Source organism: Cebus imitator, unplaced genomic scaffold, assembly GCF_001604975.1.
Source record: "Cebus imitator isolate Cc_AM_T3 unplaced genomic scaffold, Cebus_imitator-1.0 Scaffold480, whole genome shotgun sequence".
NCBI lineage: Eukaryota > Metazoa > Chordata > Mammalia > Primates > Cebidae > Cebus > Cebus imitator.
The window spans coordinates 313,200-334,256 of NW_016107795.1; the positions used below are offsets into that span (position 1 = coordinate 313,200).

The window sequence follows — 21,057 nt, forward strand, 5'->3', positions numbered from 1 at the left end:
GTAATCAGTATCTAGACAGCAATTAAAGATCTGAAACTACATGGAATGAGGTAGGGAGTGGCTATATGGAGAGAAAATTTACAAGATTGAGCTTTGGGGAATTCTATTGTTATTAGGTCCATGTTAGAGGATAGGGAAATATTGAGGAAGATCTAGCAAAAGACTGAGAAGCAGGTAGAAAAACAGTTTAGTGTAGTATCCTGGAAGCTGAGAGAAAAAGAGTGTTTCTAACAGTTCTCTTCCTTAATCTTCTGGGTTCTCAGATCTTGAACTAAATCAGTGTAATGGTTCTATGACAATTCAAAGATTCTGTTTTACAAGAATTTGTTTCTCCCAAGAAAACTCTAAACTAGATCTGAGACTATCTCCCTATGATCTTCCTCTGCTTCTGATATGGCCAGAAAATCAGTGAAATTAGGAGTCAGAAGACCTCAGTTCTCATGACAGCTCCATCTATTGCCACTGGTGTGACCCAGGACAAATTGCTTAACTTCCCTGCCAAATGGGCTTAGCCATAACTCCCTGCCCCAGCTGCAGGCTAATGAAAGATACAAGTAGCTGAGGGATGGAGCAAGTACTCTGCAGGCTGCTGAAGCCCTATACGGAGGTAGGCGTCCATCACTGTGATGGAGTTTCAGAAGAATCAAACTTGTCTGCTGTGCAGGCTCAGGGGAGTCAAGCCTCTTTGCAGAGGCTGAGGGAATCACAATACACCATTCTGGCTGATGTATCTTTTCAAATGCTACTTCTCAATAGGATATCTATTCTTTTTAGAAATACTCTTTTAAAATACACTTTAAATTTTTTTTTAAATACTAACTTCTAGGATTTTAAAATACCAGCACCTAGAATTTTATAATTAATGTGGCTCCTTCTAGTTCAAGAAGGTCTTCACTATGGTAGGCTATAAAATGTGATGCATTTATAGACTGTTTTCCAAAATTAACACCATATGAGTCTTTATATCTGCACACATTATAGCCTTGTCACTGCCTATAAACCCTTTAATTTTTTGTGGGAAAACAATTGCAAAATAAAAAAAAAAAGAATGAGACTGACTTCCCAGTGTAGATTTTGAATGCATGATGTTCAATGCATTTTTATTTATTTCATTTTTTTCAGTTTCCAAGAAAAATAAATAAAAATTAACAATATCTTGTAAATTATCTATATTCTCCTTCAATATCTTAAGGTACACAATTATCAAAGCTGATATTGAACACAAACAAATTGATACAATTCAGTACTCTGATAAAATTTATAATCAAATAAGTTACTTTAAACTGCATGCAATACAACTTAATGTTCCATAACATCTTTAATAAAAACTGTATACCAAAATGGCTCTTTAAACTTAAAAAGTGCAATTATAGAGTGCAGAATAAAAGGAAAATACATTATATTGCATTTAACATCATCACATTTGAATAACAGATGTTTAAATAAAATCATTCTTTTTTAAAACATTAAAATATACTCCAGAAATACTGTTTGTACAAGTTGTTACTCCCCTTTCTCCCATATAAACATGAATTTTTTAAAATAATATATTGGGTGGCAAATTAAAAACGTTTTGTTCAAAAGTTTACAGAATGGATATTGGAACAAAAATTACAAAGTGGGTTAGATACAGGTTTTTAAAAACTGCATTTTTGAATTTAACAGAAGTCAGACACTAGAATCATGTATTTGCTGCTAAAAGTTGATTTGATACCTGGTGGTGATTGAATTTAGTCTCAAAAACTCATAAATAAAAATTTGACTTAAGACATAGTAATATCAGGCCGGGCGCGGTGGCTCAAGCCTGTAATCCCAGCACTTTGGGAGGCCGAGGCGGGTGGATCACGAGGTCAAGAGATCGAGACCATCCTGGCCAACATGGTGAAACCCCGTCTCTACTAAAAATACAAAAAATTAGCTGGGCGTGGTGGTGCGTGCCTGTAATCCCAGCTACTCAGGAGGCTGAGGCAGGAGAATTGCCTGAACCCATGAGGCGGAGGTTGCGGTGAGCCGAGGTCGCGCCATTGCACTCCAGCCTGGGTAACATGAGTGAAACTCCGTCTCAAAAAAAAAAAATAAAAAATAAAAGACATAGTAATATCAGTGTACAAGTTCTCCCATCGCTTTGACTTTTGGCAGAGAGATTAGAGCAAAAGAATGTTTAGGAGAACAGTGAAGTTACATTGTATTATATATGTTTAGCACAATATGGAAATCTCAATTTTAAGGTTAAACCTTGAGTACTAGTTATAGAACTTAATATTCTTGGTTAAAGAAAAGGTTAACTGGGTTATTACATGGCCTTGGTGGAGACCATAAATTATGCATTTGTGGTTGCTTTGTTTTTCAATACACCGAATATACATCATCCTTTCTAGAAATATATATAGTGAGAAATCTGTAAAATTGGGAAGACAGACTAAATGCAAACTAAAATCTTTCCATTGTGTACATAACACATGTGCTCATGGAAATCAGTTTTTATGTTTAGTCAGCACCATCCTAACTAAAACAATTATTTTTGTTTTATTTTCAGCCATCAAAAGTAATGTGGGTCATAATTTATTATTTAATGTGCATTTATAAAAATCTAACTATTTTAGGGGAATATCGGTTATTGAATGTGTTACCTTTGAATGCCTAGTGAAGCATTCCTAAAGATAAAAAATACTAAAATGACTTGTTTTTAGGAATTGAGATACTTAAGATAAACTGACAAATCAATTATTGAGATGCTTATAATAAATCTTTGTAAATGAAATAAATGGATTGCAGCTGATTTCTTGAATAGTCAATAGATTTTCTTTGAAACAGCGAAGTTCACTGAAAATACGCAGACTCTATTCACACCTAGTAAGTGTTGGTATCCACGAGGGACTGATTCCAGGATCGCCCCCCTGCACATATTAAAATCAGGCACAGATGTTCAAGTCACATATATAAAAGGACATAATGTTTGCATATAACCTACTCATATCCTCCCATATACTTAAATAATCTCTACATTACTTATAATACCTAATGTAAATGCTATGTAAATAGTTGTTATTTACAAATTTACAATATTTATATTATCGTTGGTTTTTATTTGTATTTTTTTTTAATATTTTCCATCCTTGGTTGGTTGAATCCACAGATGTGGAACTAGCCAACCTCTATAGATACAGAGAGCCAACTGGAAGTATAGTACTTACAATGTGTTCTTATATACTTTGACTTCAGCTATATTAAATAGGAAGCAGGAATAACTTTTTAAATCTAACTGATTTTTCTTTTCTCTTGTTTCTAAGTTTTCTATAAATGGTTAATAGAGCAACAGATGATGGTAATTCTATGATCCATTGAGGTTATGTATACATACATGTTTGTGTATGAATATATATACAATATGTGTATGAATATATAAACAATATGTATATGAACACACACACATAAATGTGTGCAGGACACACATAAATGTGTGTGTGTGTGTGTGTGTGTTTGTCTGTTTTCCTAATAGTAAGGGCCAGGGCGAGGACTTTAGATGATATTCGTGTGATTACACCAGGGTATATAATACATGGATATTCATGGGGGCAAGTCCTGGCAGCTGATGCTCCAGAGGTTAGGCAGGGGTTAATATGTCTTTGTCGCCCTAGCACATGCCAGGAAAAAAGTGGAGGAAGAACAGATCCTCCTTGACCTGGTATGTGATCCAGGGAGACTACCCAAAGGTTTAGCATTCAATAAAGCAGCCTCCCATAAAATCCAAAGGTGGTGGCAGCAGTGGCTCCTTATGCAATAGCCCAAAATACTCCTATTAACTCACTGAGACCTATGGACTCAGAGTGCAGAAGAAACCTTTGTCTCTTCCAAAAAATAAGCAAATGTCAAAAAAATGAGCCCTAATTTTCATCTCAGACTCCATAGGAAGGTGTGTTTAAGTTTTTACGTTTTCAAATCTTTCAAATGAGATTTTCATTTGGATAAATACACTATATTAATTTTTAAGTTTTTTTCCCCACTTCCTGTATCAAGATACAGCTTTAAATACGTAACTTTAAATTCTAGAAGAAGTCACTTACTGAGCTGTTTTAAAGTTAAAACTTTCTTGAATAAAAGATGAAATAACGGTTTTTCCATCTTAACATATAGAATTATTGTCTTAATATATTTTAAAATAATAATTAGTCCATCAAATTTTGGACTGTGATTAATGTTAGAATTCAGTAAATCCTCTATAAAAAGAAATATTCTAAATTGAAGCACAAATGTAGGCTTCAAGTGTGGACTGTTTTCTAATTGTCTGATGAACAACAATTATCTCACATAAATGTTGTAATATACAAAAAAAGGAACATTGTGAAGCTGTGAAATGCCCACTACTTAAATAAAATATTATATAAAATTATTTTTCAATATATTTTACATAGACAGAATCTGGCAGATGAGTGACTAGCACCAGTAGGAGTACTGGGTTGGCATAGGGAACGGTCCACTGCTCCTCCTGTGACATGGAGTTTAGTCGAGACAAGAGTGAAGAGACCATAGGGTCCCCAGGGTTAGCTTGTTTCAAACATCTAGTGTTTAACACAGAACATATATTTGCTTCTCCCAAATTCCAATTGCATTATTGTTTTGATATGCGACGTCATGGTGTCAACTAACATATCAAACCATGGTACAGTCAAATCAATTACCATTGATTTGAGGAGTAGAAAAAAATATACTTACTAAATTGATTTGACTATATATTTAGGCTTACAGAAATCTGTCATTTGCTGACAATCCTTGAGCTATGACCTGGGCATTGCTTACTTCTAAGCACTGTGCAACAGGCATATAACTTTGAAGCTTTCAATGAAGCATTTAGCTCAGGAAATCACCTGTTATAAAAATATCAGTTTTCTTTTGATATTAAATATTTTCTGCACATTATACATTAACAAATAGTCTGTCAAAAATAAAACAAAAATAAAATTACTTTTCAAGTATATTAAAATACAATGCTATTGACATAACACTTGACCCAACATAAATATTATTAATAAAATAGGAATATTAATATTAACTGGGCACAGTGTTCATCTCTGCCCATAAGTTTGACGGCACAATTCAGACTTGCGGCAACTCTGGATCCCCTAAGGTAACCCTCTCATATTCCTTCTTCGGTTCTTTACTTTTTCGATTTCTGTACCTGGAAATATTCACAAATGAAGCTGTTAGCATTGTAGTTAACATTAATAGGAACAAGTATGTTACATATGGACTTCAAAGGCATATTAACATAGTGTCTCCCAAATGACAAAGGTGCACAGATATAGGTTGGACGAGGTTAAAAAAAAAAGGTGGGGGGGGGATGAAGAGTTACTGTGCTGTAGTCAAACAATTTTGGAATGAAATGATAAAATACACTTAAAAGGCTTCTCAAAGTCTTTAACATGATCATGAATATTGTGAAATTCCAAGAGGCATGTGACTACATTTAAGTCTGAGTTTGGGGTTTTCTTTTTTCTGTCTCTCTTTTTCTTTTTTCTTTCTTCTAAGGAATGCATATTTTGAATATCATGCTACATTAATACACCCTGACCATCACATTGATATGATGCTATCACTAATCAAAATAAAAATAACATTTGTCAGGCACAATTTGGTGACCTGCAATGTTCTAAGTGCTATACATGCATTATTTATTTTACCCTCACATTTGCTGTTACTATCCTCATCTTACAGATGAAGAAAGTGAAATACAAATTGGTTATACAGAACGTGCCCACGGTCACATAGCTAGTATTCATAGATTTATCATAATTAAGAATCTTCTTTCATTTATTCATTAGTCTATTTTTCTAATATTTTTAGTTTATTTTGTCCGCATTTTGGAAATGAGGCTCGTAGCTTTGAGGAAACCACATCATGTCTATGCTTACTGGAAGAATATGAATTAGAAAGCATTCGTTCTTAACTCTGACATTTGTCAACTATGTGAGCTGGGACATGTGAATGTACCTCTCTAAGCCTCTGTGTCCCATTTATGAAGGAAAGAATTATGGTCAAAGATTTTCAGGTGTATTTTAGTTTTAATAACATTCAGTTCTGTCATGGCAACTTATTAGGAAGGCATTATTATTTGGTGGTTATTTAGAATCAAACATAGGCAAAATAAATTTAATCTTATGAAAGTAGCACACGTTCAGACCTTTGAAATTAGAAATGCACTACTTTCACAGAAAAGTAAAAACTGAAATCCTCATTGAGTAATTTGTACCTTTCTCAAAATAAGGGTTTCATGGAGACATTTTAAAGGGAACTGTTATTAATTAATTGACACTGTTCCCATCCTTTGCCCCTAACCCTAAAAAAAAAAAAAAAAAAAACTATCAAATTATAGTTTCAATGTTTACTTTCTATTTTTCTGTTTTCAGCTCATGACAATAATGTACATGAGGATGAGGTATGACTGTTTTGGGTAACTGAAACAAAGTATTTTTTGACAACCATTTTTTATAATTGTCTTGAAACATTTCCACCAACCTTAAACTATAAGATTTCCAAGCTTCTAAGGTTATTTATTAATTCACAAGGCTTTTTTATGAAATAAAAAATTTGACTTAATGAATTAAATTCATGTGACTATAACATTAGCACCTTTCCTATGATTCACTTTCACATGAATTATCATGTTACATACTAAAAGCAGCCACCCTGTAACTAATGTAGGATAAAAATTTCTGTCCATATTTTATAAAGAAAGAAACTGTTACTCCCAATTTGACTTATGTAAGTAAGGTCACATAGTTAATAAGTACCAGAACTGATAATAAAGTTCAGTCCAGATGTTCTGCAGCAAAAAAATCTTTTAAAAAAACAATTTCAAGTTATTTCAGATTCAGGGGTACATGTGCAAATTTCTTAACTGGGCATATTGTGTGATACTGAGATTTGGGGTACAATTGATCTCACCACCCAGGTATTGGGCATAATACTTAATAGTGTCTCAACTCTTGTAAATATAATTTGTACAGGTTTGATCTTATCTCTCTAATACTTTATCCATATTTTTACCCTATTTATAGGTCTACATTATGTAAAAGTAATTTATAAAAGCAGAGTATAAAAAGCACAGTGACTTACCATCTGCAGAAATAATATGTGGAACCGACAACGATGATAAGAAACAAAATAATAAGAATCACGGTCAAAGCCACATATTCTCTGCTTAAAGGTTGGTGGACGGTTAAAAAGAAGTGTTCACATCGGACACCAGTATAACCCACTTCGCACCTGAAGCAAAATACAGAACAAGGAAAGATCAGTTATTTAAAAAGGAAATCATGATTATGAATTAGTTCTATAAAGACTAACATCATTCTATATTGCAAGAAATCATCAACATTTGTTAAAGGTTGTAAAGAGGACTTCAAAGATTAACCTTAGAGTTGGGCCAATAATGATAAAACGGCTCCACATAACTCTTGGGCTAAATTGTGGCATTAAAATGACAGTTGTGTTCAGTTGTCATGGTGGCTGACGGTCCACAGTGGTGTTTTGTAAGTTGTCTAAATCAGTGGAATTAATTCTTTTTTTGTTTGTTTCTCTGTTTGTTTTTTTGAGACGGAGTCTTGCTTTGCCACCCAGGCTGGAGTGCAGTTGCGCGATCTCGGCTCACTGCAACCTCTGCCTCCCGGCTTCAAGTGATCATCCTGCCTCAGCCTCCTGAGTAGCTGGGATTACAGGTGCCTGCCACCACACCTGGCTAATTTTTGTATTTTTAGTAGAGATGGGGGTTTCATCATGGTGGTCAGGCTGTTTGTGAACTCCCGACCTCAAGTGATCCATACGCCTCGGCCTCCCAAAGTGCTGGGGTTACAGGGATAAGCCACCATGCCTGATCTGAAATCAATTCTTAAAACAATACCTGAAATAGAAGTTGAAGGAAGAGATCCAAAACAGAGAGACACCATCTTGGCAAGTGTTAGATGCATCAAAAGCCCTCCCTGCTCTACGCCTCTGACATATCTGTACAATTTGAAAGCTACTATTTACTCCATAATCTTTTAAAAAGTCAGTAAAGTTTCTAATAATATATATATTGCATTTAACAGCCCATGGAAATATAGGGTAATTTTAAAATATAGAAATACTATAAAATAGAGAGTAAAACTACATTTATCACATGTTCTCACTTACAAATGGGAGCCATAATGTGTACACATGATCATAGAGAATGGAGGACTAGACCCTGGAGACTTCAAAAGGTAGATTTGGTGGGAGGAGTTTAAGGGATGAAAAATTACCAAACGGGTACCATATACACTATTTGAGGAGTAGGTACTCTAAAAGCTCAAACTTCACCACTACTCAATATATCCACTAACAAATCTGCACTTGTGCGCCTAAATCTATTTTTTAAAAATTGCACACTGTGTTTGTTTATTTCTAGTATATTACCTGCAGTAGTTTTGACTCATGTCCACCAGGTAGATGCACTGTCCATGCAAACAGTAACCATTCATGTCATAGCTACACTTTGTTATTGACACTTGAGCCACACGTGGATCATCTTCTGTCTGAACTGTGAAAGAAGTAGAAAGTTGAATATATTCTGTAGCCTTTATGGAAGAATTACTCTTTCATAATAGTAACCACTGAGCTACTTCAACAAAACAGGTCAGATGCCAATCAGTTGAGGAGAATTTTGAGTAGAAGTCACTATAGTTATCACAGCCCCTAGACCAGTCAATAAACACTTGAATCCAAAGGAAAGTGTCCAACAGACTAAACAAAACAAGATGAAGTGGAAGGATTTCATCCTCAAAAGACAACCTTTAAAGGTAGAAAAGGCAAATTTAACACACACATTATCCTCCAAGTGGATATTTACTTCTTCAAACATAATGTGTCTAATTTTTCTCAAGTCCCAAAACAATTCTGAAATCTGTTACTCCCCAAAACAGTTGCAAGCTCAAGCTCATACCATTAATTAATTCAAAGAATCTTAATTCTACAGGGGATTTTTAATCAGTATAGCTGGCTTTGGAGTATGTTCTCGAGTTGTTGAGGTTACCATTAGTGAAATCAACCGATGTCTCCCAATATCTCTAATAATGATACCTGAATGCAAACTAGACAAACCCTAGTGAGAAAGGCCTCTGTTAGACAAATACAACAATGAAAATAGAGGCCCTGTGTAAAATTCACTTTAGAAAGTTTTAGATAACAAAATGTGAAAAATGCTTACAAAATTATTTTCGAAATAGCAATTTGATTGTAATACTCTTGCACAAATAACCAAAGAAGGGAAAAAAAAGGTGATGGGGGGAGACTGACCAAACCTCCAAAAACCCTGATGATCAGGGACAAAAGAAAAGGTAAAGTTGTTGTGAAAAATATCTTGTTTCCTCAAAATAACTTAGTTATCTTGATTCAATAGCTCAGACTGAAGATAAAGCTGATCCCCTTTGGACCATATCTGAAGTCCACAGTCCTCGAGGAGAAAAACTGTATTACTTATGTTTGTATCCCTATGCCTTGGCACAGTGTTTGGTGCATACTCGATAAATGTTTTCTGAATGAACACCGTGCCTAGAAAGAAAAGACCATCATTTGTTCTTCTAACAGGAGAGAAAGAGGGTAGAAAGAGACAGATAGGGAACCTACTCTGTACAAAGTTTTCCTGTTTTACCTGGAATCCAGTCAGTGTGGCCTCTGAGGATGGTTTTGCAGTAAAGCACAAGGAAATGGCCAAAGGGAATCCAGTATTTTTTTGGTCCCTATCTCTTTACAATCAAACCTGTGTATATAATTTGTCCGGTCCCTCTTCTGCCAGTTGTTTTTTTAAGTAACTTTTTCAGAACATGAGTTTATAAGATGGTTTAAAAAGTAATATAGCAGCTATTCCTACCCTTTTTTCATTGCCACATACTTATAGTATTTGAGTTTACATTTCTGTTTAAAAATGTGTAGTCTCTTGAGGCCATATTGACAATGTTGGGCTTACCTAAAGCTGTGCAGTTATCGCTGGACTCTCCTGGGATACATGATGGAATCACAGTTGTACTGAGGACTGCCTGTAGAAGATGGAAACCTATTTATGAAGAAAAATCAAATATATAATTAATTTGTTAAGGAAAGAAATCTTCATTAAATTTCTACATAACTGCAGTACTTATAGAGTTGTTCTGTTTTAAGGATTTGGTCCATCAAAACCATAAAATAAAATAATTCATGGAAACAGACATATAAAAGAAAATACAAACACTAGCAGCAGCTAACCTGTTGAAGTTTAAAAGCCTTGGCATTATATTCATGGCTACAGACTTGACCTGCTCTAAACATTTCACAATAACATTTTCAGAGATTTGATTTTGAAGTTTGGTTTCTTAAGACACATTATCGGTTGGAGAATTCCCACTATTTTAGTCCATCATGAATTCAGAGAAATGCTCCAAGGTAGATCCCATCACAAAAGAAGTCTCTAAATAAAAAATCACTTCCCATTTATGGTAACAGCAAGAAACTCAACCTAAGAAAGATTCATATTGATTTATGTACCTAAATTACTCCTTGCATTGAATTACACATGAATATAGATCTTAATTAATAAAATCCAAGGTAGGTAAAATCAAAATATATCTCGTCTAATATGAGGAGGAAAAGCTAGGCCAAATGAACTGTACTGAGCCCTAGAATCCAGTTTCTGTCAGCACAGGAAGAATTTAAATCGGCTGTTTCATCAAGTGTCTTCAGTGAAAAGATAAAATGTTGAAATATAGGCATCAGAATGACTCAGATAGTTTCTGAACTGTGTAGAAAGCATGATAAGAAGAACCCTTTTAACTGCACACATGTTTACTTAAGAGCATGTAGTTGCTTCTGTTTAAGCTTTAGGTATTTGCACTTCAACCAATCTTTCCAGTTTATTTGAGTAACTATCATATTGTAAATCCTAATGGTGGTGGTAGCAGTAGTATTAGCAGCAATTAAGCTCTAATTACGGAATTAATTAATGACTTCAGCTTGCAACTGCTTTGAGGAGTAATGAATTTCAGAAATGAGATTTGAAAAAAGTTAGACATATTTTGTTAGAAGAAATGAATAGTACCTACTGTGGTGATAATGACATATATGTTAAGCTTGCCTTTTCTACCCCCTAAAGGTTGTCTTTTGAGAATAAAATCCTCCCATGTTATTTTTGTTTTCTTTTGTCAGTTGGACATTTTCCTTTGGATTCATGTGTTTGTTTACTGGCCTATGGTGCGTGATTACTAGGATGATTACTAGTCATTTATTACTAGTCGTTTCCTACTCCTGAAAATTCTCCTTGACTGATTGGCAGCTAGGTAAATGTAATCTAGGTAAAATAGGAAAATATCCTACCTCATATGATAAGGAATAGGGATGCCAGATTAACCACACTGAGAATTCAGTTTCTGTAAGCACAAGAAGAGTTTAAATCGACCTGTTAAGTTGAGGTAGCTAAGTGATAACTGTTATGAAAGGATGATTAATCCCTCCATAAAGACAGGAGAAAATATTCAACTTTCCACATCTTTCACAGCTCAAACAGAAGATGATCCATCTCTTGAACATGCACTGTGTACCAGTGATACAGTTTGGCTCTGTGTCCCACCCAAATCTCATCTTGAATTTCAATCCCCACATGTTGAGGGAGGAACCTGTAATTCCCATGTGTCAAGGGAGGGAGGTGATTGAATCAATGGGGATGGTTTCTTCTATGCTCTTCTCATGATAATGAGTGACTTCTCGGGAGATCTGATGGTTTTATAAGTGTTTGGAAGTTCCTCCTCCTCCTGTCTCTCTCCTACTGCCTTGTCAAAAAGGTGCTTGCTTCCCCTTTGCCTTCTGCCATAATTGTAAGTTTCCTGAGACTTCCCCAGCCATACAAAACTGTGAGTCAATTATACTTCTTTCCTTTTATAAATTACCCAGTCTCAGGGAAGTTCTTTATAGCAATGTGAAAACAAACTAATACAACCAGGTATGGTTAAATTCACATCATCTCTATATATTATTTAGTCCTCTCAGTGCCAGTTTGAGGAAGATACTATTATTGTCACCATTAGAAAAAAAACTAATGTATAAAGAGTTTAAATAACCTTTCCCAAGGATACATATTGTTAAACGGGCCACTTTTTTGGAATTTGGACATGAGCAGTAATACTAGAGTATATTGTACATCACAGACAACAAATTATGGTAGACGTAATGGAAGTAGAGTATTTCACCCAACATAGAGGCCACAAAGTATGGTGGAAAGGCAGTCTTCTGAGGAAAACTTGAGCTAGGTAATCTTGAAAAAATTAATTTACTTTTCTGGGTCTTAATTTTTACTATATTACAGATTTTTTGGGAGAATACAGTGAAATAAACTAATATTTTTAAGTGGCTGACATATCCCATGAATGTTCCTTGACTCTCAAACTCCAGCCTCTGGTTTTAGCAGTATATATGTTGGCAGCGCCCTCTACTGGTTTATAACAAGTTTGTAAATCTCTGTTACATGGTACTGTAAAGCATGATTTAATTCATGCAATACAGGAATTTTATTTTTTCCCAGTTAGAGAAGGCTTGTATCTGTTAAGCTGATTGTATTTTTTTGGGTTCTGAAAACTAAATTACACATAGGCATCAGCATCATAATGTACAACTTCATATATCAAATTTCACACTTTATTCTGTGAAGTAATTATTAGTCTCAGATATGCTCAGTGAATTTAAATTAAAAGTTTGTCTAAGATCACTTATGACCACAGAAGAGAAGAGTTACGAATTTATCTTTTGACATCATGTCTCCTATTCTTCGATTATTTGAAAATACTGTTGTCTTTAAAGGTTTAGAATTATCTCCTCCCCATTCAATGTTTTTCCTACAATATAAATGCTACTTCAATTCTTGTTATAGAGCCAGAACAACAATGATAAAACAACAACAAAACATGTTTATTGAATGGCAAAGAAATAGCTAAAGCCTAGATTTCATTGTCAGTTGAACAGAGTCGAAAACTATTCCGCTAAATTTTTTATGGAGGATAAGCAGATTCTCATTCAAGTCAATTTTACTTTATATCACAATAATAATTTCACTACACTTTCACTACTGAGGAATTAAATCCTTTAACTATTACAGTTTCCTCAATACAAATTGGAGTTTTAGTTGCACGTGCTTACATCCTTGACATTCCTATTCCTACATATTTCTTCAACTGAGGAAAGCTTTTGAGGAGACATTATCCTTTCTATAGAAAAATGCTAGAGAGGGAAAAAATGCACATTTGCAAATAGTTTCTCTATTATTTGCATAAACTAAAGCCTAACCTTTCCTGGTTGGAATTGCTTCCAATTGCAACCTGCAATTATTATAGAATCCAACTAATTATTTTGGGGTGTTGCTTTTAGTCTTCTTTTTTAAAGGGTTTTAGTAGTTGTTAGTCTTTCCACTGTTGAAACTTTGTTCCAGTTGTTCAGGCCACAGGTGAAATATTTGTCTTTGTTAATTAAAGAATGTTCAGCCCAGGGTGTGCCTCCACAAAAACTGGGCTTTCCTTACCTGTGACGCTTCCTTGGACACAGTCCATCACTCAGGATAGTTTCTGTGAGACTTGCTGCATTAATCCTGCAGCAGGATATTTTACAGCTGGAATCGTATATAATTTTAAATGCTCCTTTCAAATTAAGGTGTATAACTGCAATTCCATTGTGGATCAATGTGGCCAATAAAACAGAAAAAATAATTCTAAGTCATATCCAACTGTACAGCACTATTGCTTTAAAACAATAGTTCTTAAATGTTTCTGCAATATGCCTTTGCTCCCAGACAGTTGCAAACTAGGGTAGAAGAGTGAATGGGATCAAATGAAGGAAAAATGTATCTCCAGAGAAATATTACATCCACTATCCTGTTACCCTTAAGAATCACTAGTCATTATTTTAAAGAGTCATGCAGGGAGGGAATAAATGCTAAAGCCATATGTATATATTTCCTTAATATCAAGTTTTTTTTCATGATCTTAGTGTTGTTTGAACATAATTTCTTCAGGATCGGACCTCAAATATTATAGTTGACTTTTTCATCCTTGACAATGGATTGTTGCTAAGCAAATAATTCACTCCGATACTAAAGATTTTAGATAGTGTCTATGTCAAAAAAAAAAAAAAAAAAAAAACAGACCTGGTGGCATTTCTGGTCTGGTGACATTGGTAATTAAGATACAAAGGAATTTCTCGCCAGGTGATATAACACAGATGATCTGTAAACTCAAAATTGGCAGTTGGCACTTCTTTTACAATACAGCTACAAAAATGGGAATGAACTCAGAGGCCATTATTTCTATCAAAGCTCCAAATGGGTTTTAGGAATGTGAGCCTCATATATATGTATACCTTCATTTTTCAGGTTATGTTTCAGTGAAATCTCAAATATGCCAGCAGGAAGTGGTGCCAGTGACTCACAGGATACAAATCGCCTCTTCCCTGTGAGTCAGGGCCAAGCCTACACCCTTATACAACATTGGGGACCGCGTGTGGGAGAGGTTAAGCGCCATCACAGGAATGGGAATAGCAGTAAATGTCGTGGGCCCTGGAGCACTAAGAAGTGGTTGCCCAATAGTCAGACAAAATGCCAGATGTAGAAAATGTACTTCCTATTGCATATGGTTTCTTTTGGCCTTGCTTCCTTTTTATTTTTAATTATTTTGCTTTTTGAGGCTTTTGCTCCGTTGACCCAGACTGGAGTGCAGTGGTGCAATCACAACTCACTGCAACCTCGAACTCCTGAGCTCAAGCGAACCTCCCATGTTGGCCTCCCAAAATGCTAAGATTACAGGCTTGAGCCACTGTACCAGGATCAACCTTGCTTCCTAAGGATTGCACTGAGGGCTCATCCAGAAAGAGGCCAGTACAGAGGAGTCTAGGATTTGGTGACTGGCTGACCAAGCCAAGTCAGCAAAATCAATTGCAAATCTTAGGGTGAAATGACTTTTCTGGAAAACAACCAAGAAAATAAAAATAAGAACACATGGACACAGTAGGGGGGACCTCACACACTGGGGCCTGTCAGGGGGTGACTGGCTAGGGGAGGAAATAGCAGGGGATTGGGAGGCTAGGGAATGGATAGTATTAGGAAAAATACCTAATATAGATGACGGGGTGATGGATGCAGCAAACCACATGGCACGTGTATACCTATGTAACAAACTTGCATGTTCTGCACGTGTACTCCAGAACTTAGAGTATAACAAAATTAAAGTGATTCAACATAAAATCAGATAGATTACAGAATAAAAGGAATGCATCTCATTTTCCCAATTTAACCTTTTAGGTTATTTAGACCAGAAGAGCAACCTTGCACTGAATCTTAGCATTTGCTCAGTCCTAACACACAGCAAAATCCTCTTTGTTCACACATTTGCTGTGGTCATATGCCAACCTACGCACAGCCTGTTCATTTTCTACCCTCTTCCATGGCAGTCTGTAATTCTAGAATTTGTCTATAACATAGTAGGCTTGGTGGGTCTTGCGTGCTTTTAAGGAGTGAATATTCCTTCACTGTTTTTAGATGTCTTTTTGTTTTAAATTAAATTCCACTATTTGATAAGCTCTTGTTTCACCTTGGTCAAAATAACTGTAAAACTCTTTAATACATCAGATACTAAAAAGGCTTACTGTCAGCACTTTCTATTAGCAACCTACTTTTCAGAGAGCATGTGTGTGTGTGTGTGTGTGTGTGTATGTATAACATATTTAAAAATGTATAGAAAACTATCCTTGCCTTCTGCCAGCAATAATTCTATTCCTATATATTTTTAATGTTAGCTTTGTAACTATACTCATTAAGACCTAAATGTAAAAAGTATCTATAGCGGTTTGAGAAAAAACATTATGAAACTAGAGGTTAATTTAATAACACTTTAAAAATAATTATTTACTTTAATTTTGAGTTTTAAAAAATAGCATAGACTCTTCCTTGTCAAGTAGTAAAAATGTTAATATGTCATGTGTTTCAAGTTATAAGCATTAAGTTATACTCTCCAATTTAGGTAGTCATTTCTAAACCATACTTCAAATGTTACTATATTTCACTTACATATTATCATATAATACTATACTTAAAGCAAGTAAAATAAAGAATCAGTGAGTCAAAGTATAAGGGAATTATCTATTTTGCTCTAAACATGAATTTAAAGATGTGTATCTTGTTTATAATGGAAGTGTTTCCAGAATGCAGGAGAATACATACCAACTCTTGTGTAAAGAGTGCAATTTACATTAATCTGAGTGTTTTGGAGTTTGGTGACCAAAAGCTCTAAAGGTGGGGCTTGCCTCCCCTAAAAGACAAAGATTCATTTCTAGAGTACTATTTCAAATTTTCTGTTGGAAACATATTGTTTTCCTCAAGGTAATATTACATAAGAAGAGCTATCTATAACCTTTTCTACCTTGACTCCCTCCCATCTGGCTTCTCACTTCTACTCCTATAAATTCAATTCAGAAATTTAAATTATTATTACATTATTATTCCAAAAGAAAAATCTTCTAAGGGTGGAACAGTTTGGACTATAAATGTCTGCAATTTGCGTTATTTTCATTATGGTCACATTGTGGCATGAAGCTTGGATATTTAATGGCATTTTCAGAAATATATTGACTGTATTGTTTTCTCTGTATATGCCTATTGCCAAACATAAATCTGCAAGGATAAAAGTTTTAATCAGTGAGCACACACACAAAAAGAGAAAGTGAGTACATTAAAGATGATTTCAAAACACTCAAAATTACTTTTTATTCAGAGAATATACATAATGCATCTCACACACCGGAGGCTGCTAAGGAATTCTACTTTCAGATAATACAGTTTATGAAAATATAGTTTGGGTTGACATTGGCAACCTTGACTTCAGTGAGAGCCACATATGCCTCCATAGCATGATAGCAGGGTGGGAAGGGCTTAGTTGCAATCCAATCATCAAAAAAGGAGGGCAGCTTACCCTATCCTTGCTTTTAGTAACTACATGTGTCAAATAATATTTATTCAACGAATATCTATTGAGAGTTGTCTACAGGCAAGATATTAAACAAAACACTGAAAAGAAAACTGATACAAGAGACACTGTTCCTGCCCTAAATAGACTTGGAGCTGGACACCTAAGGGTGGTAAGGAAAGGAGATAATTTATAGATGATGCCAAGTTTCTAGTCAGAAAAAACAGAGAATGCTGATGTTATAAAAAGAAGAGACACAGGCAGGACAACATGTGGTGGCGTTTGGGCATGAAGGCATGAAGGGAGTGAACACCTTTGAGTTTAATGTTTATCTATCAGTATTACCTATTTATATTTCTGAGGCTGTGGGGAATACAGTAAAGGAATAAGAATCTACTTGGAGATTAGGAGAAGTCCATTTGAAAGTCCTATGAGAAGATATTAGTTTTAAAGGGATGAAAGTCATTTAAATATTCCAAGGGAAATAATATGGAACGGAAAGTAACAGAACTTTGAGAAACAAGTGGTAGAAAGTAGATAGAAATGGCCAGGAAAAGAGAACAAGAAATTAGAGAAAAAAGAAAATTAAATGTGCTGAGAGCTAAGAGAGTAGAGTTGCAAAGGAGGTAGAGGGTGGTTATTAAAGGAATAATCAGAGAAAATATTCATGATTCCATCGTAAATAAGACTCATTATTAGATGTGAATGGTGTTAAAATCAGCAATAAATATTGCTGAGCTGATTTTTTAAACAGGAAAATGCACTTTATATTTGTATCCAGATTATCAGTAATATTAATTTTCTCTTGGTAACTCAAGCATTAATGTCCAAACAGTGAATTGTGGGTAGAATGTGTCACTACAATACAAAGGTGTATTTTATGTGTGTGTAACTACAATACAAAGGTGTATTTTATGTTATTGGTTCTCAACTGGGAGCAATTGTGCCAACCCTCGTTGGCAAAATTGTATCCCTCGTTGGCAAAATTTCTCCTGGGAACCATTGCCATCATGGCAATGTCTGGAGACTGTGTTGGTTGTTACAACTAGGGGATGCTACTGACATCCTGTGGATAGGGACCAGGGTTGCTGCTAAACACCCTGCAATGCGTATGACAGCCCACCGCAACAGAGAATTATTTAGTCCCTTATGTCAATAGAGACAAGGTTGAAAAACCCTGCATTAGACTCATGAGAAATGGAATCCAGTTCTAGCGCACATACTTATTTTGTTTCCCTGAAACTGAGTGTCCTTATCTCTGAAAATAGAGACCACGGAGTGAGGGTGGGGTAGAGGGTGAGATGAAGTTTGGATTAGATTTCTCTAAGGTTTCTTTAATTTCTAATACAATGCTTCTCCATCTGCCACTGGCAGTCATATCACTGCCACTTTATTCAGTTATATCACGGCTTGGTAACCCCTCTCTCTTCCTCTCTCTCTCTAACACACACACACACACACACACACACACACACACACACACACACACTTGAATTTTAGTAGGCATATCTTCAGTTAACACAGACTAAAATAAGAGATAAAATGTGAAAAGAGGGAAGAAAAATTGTTAGACTTCATCAGAAACAACAGAATCGAATTTTCCAAAACTATTATTTAACCTCAAAATATTTTATATTTTGCTTCTCAAGCACGTTTTTCAAGTACAGCTAATTGAGTATATAACATAGTGGTGAGAACTCTGAATAAAGTATCAATATAATCATCCATCTAGCAAACATTTATTGTGTTTCACATAAGCCTATCACAATAGAAATGATAAAAGATGACTATACCACCAGCAAGGAGGGACAGGGTTATACACACACTTACAGTGTGGTGTGTGGTGTGACAGGGGCCATAGGACAAAAGGAATGGGAAAGATGCAATGGAGGGTCAGGGCTTATCAGAGAAATACCTAAAGAAGTGGATCCTTTTTCAGTCTTAAAGCATGAGTACTTCACCAAAGTAGAGAGTGTCTTGAGGACATCTACAGTAAAGTGTACAGCATATTCAAATGGGAAGCCTTACCTGCTGTGTAACAACTGTTTCCTCGTGAGTAAAAAGGGAACAAAAATACCTTTCTGGCCTAAAAAGGCATCCTAAGAACCAAATGAGGCTTTTTGTAAGAAACCATTTTGATAATGACAGTTCTAACTTTAAAAGTATCTTCTATTATTTCATAGTATCATTTTATCCATTAAAACTACATACAATAACCTGACAAGACAGATATTATAACCTCCCTTTTGCAGATGAGTACCTTAGGAGGACTCAGAGATAGTAAGGATCAGAGAGAAATCGCTCTTGATGAAAGTATGAAATTAAAAAAAAAAACAACTGAGGCATGAAATCTGTGTTTTATACACTATACACTATGCCTCAATTTAAAACTATAAAATTTACATATATAAAGGTAAGTGTGTGTGTGCATGTGCATGTATTAATCACTTTCATGCCTCAAATCTAAAATAGAGAATTTTTAACCTAAGATACTAAGATTTAACATTTTTCTTTCTGAATATTATGTTATATGTATGCATATATGTGTCATTTTGATAATGACAGCTCTAATTTTAAAAGTGCTTTCTATAATTTCATAGAATCATTTTATCCATTAAAACTACATAAAATAGTAAGGTTATATATATATATATATATACATATATATATATATATATACACATATATATATATATATATACATGGATATATCTCCATGGAATACATCCATATATTCGTGGAATACTACTCAGCCATTAAAAAGAACAAAATAGTGTCTTTTGCAGCAAATTGGATGGAGCTAGAGGCCATTATTCCAAATCAAGGAACACAGGGGTGGAAAACCAAAAACCATTCTAAGTGGGAGCTAAACTACGAGTACACAAAGGCATACAGAGTGATATAATGGACTTTAGGGACTTAGAAGGGGAAGAGTGGGAGGTGGGCTAGGGATAAAAGAAAAACTACACATTAGGTACAATGTACACTACTCAAGTCATAGGTGCACTAAAATCTATTCACCGCTATATAATTCATCCATATGCCAAAAAAACCACATGTACCCCAAATGCTATTGAAATTTTTTTAAAAGAAGAGGGAGGATAAACCTATATATTAAGAGTATTATGAGATATATCAAAAAATCCTCTTTTTCTGGACACTCATCAAATCATCCTGAGTATCATAAACAGTTTCCTGGCAAATTAAATCATTACTTTAACCTAGAAGGCCACTCAACACTTATGTGCCCTATAACTAAACACCTAGTCTTACGTAAACTGCATCTCCAGAGGACGCTGAGTATGTTGCATTACTTCATTTTTTCAAAGGTTCCAAAATTGCCATGTCAAGGCAATGGCTGTCAGACTGCTCCTCCCTGAGGATCTCTCCTATTACACCACTGGGAAGCGTTCTCATTGTCTCCCAATGGAATGTTCCCAGCAGCAGTTACAGCCATATTAATTAGACAATTTGAATAGGCCTACATTCAAAGTAAAGATTGACAGATGAGGAAACCCCACCTTAATTTACAGTCTCCTTAAAGAGGATTTCTTACTTGGCATTTGCATCTTTCAGGTGACCATTAACAAGGAAATGGGAGATTCTTTTGCAAAAATGGAGAGAAAACATTCAAACTCAGTTTTTCCAAAGTGATTATGAGTAAAAAACAAAAAAAAAAAAAAAAAAACAAGGAAGTATGTTTACATTCTCACTGTTAATAGAAATGGGCTACAGATTCCAAGTTGGTCCCTTATCAATGCTATATTGAATTCACAATAATATAAAAAGAATACAAGGAATAGGGCTGGGCACGGTGGCTCATTCCTGTAATCCCAACACTTTGGGAAGCTGAGGCGGGCAGATCACCTAAGATCGGGAGTTGGAGACCAGCCTGACCAACATGGAGAACCCCGTCTCTACTAAAAATACAAAATTAGCTGGGTCTGGTGGTGCATGCCTGTAATCCCAGGTATTCAGGAGGCTGAGACAGGAGAATCGCTTGAACCTGGGAGGCAGAGGTTGCAGGGAGTCACGATCCAGTCATTGCACTCCAGCCAAAGCAACAAGAGCGAAACTT

The 21,057-nt window shown here is 35.2% G+C and overlaps 1 protein-coding gene across 1 annotated transcript in view; it reads right to left on the reverse strand.

The window, feature by feature from the left end:
- Positions 1-4,178: 4,178 nt before the first annotated feature.
- Positions 4,179-21,057, reverse strand: part of EREG (epiregulin) — a 20,330-nt gene continuing 3,451 nt past the window's right edge. The window contains exons 2-5 of the mRNA XM_017512919.2: positions 9,980-10,066; positions 8,431-8,554; positions 7,114-7,263; positions 4,179-5,176 (exon numbers count right to left, since the gene is read on the reverse strand). Coding sequence (XP_017368408.1) covers positions 5,095-5,176; positions 7,114-7,263; positions 8,431-8,554; positions 9,980-10,066 — 443 coding nt within the window. The 3' untranslated portion in view covers positions 4,179-5,094. The remainder of the gene's footprint in view (positions 5,177-7,113; positions 7,264-8,430; positions 8,555-9,979; positions 10,067-21,057) is intronic.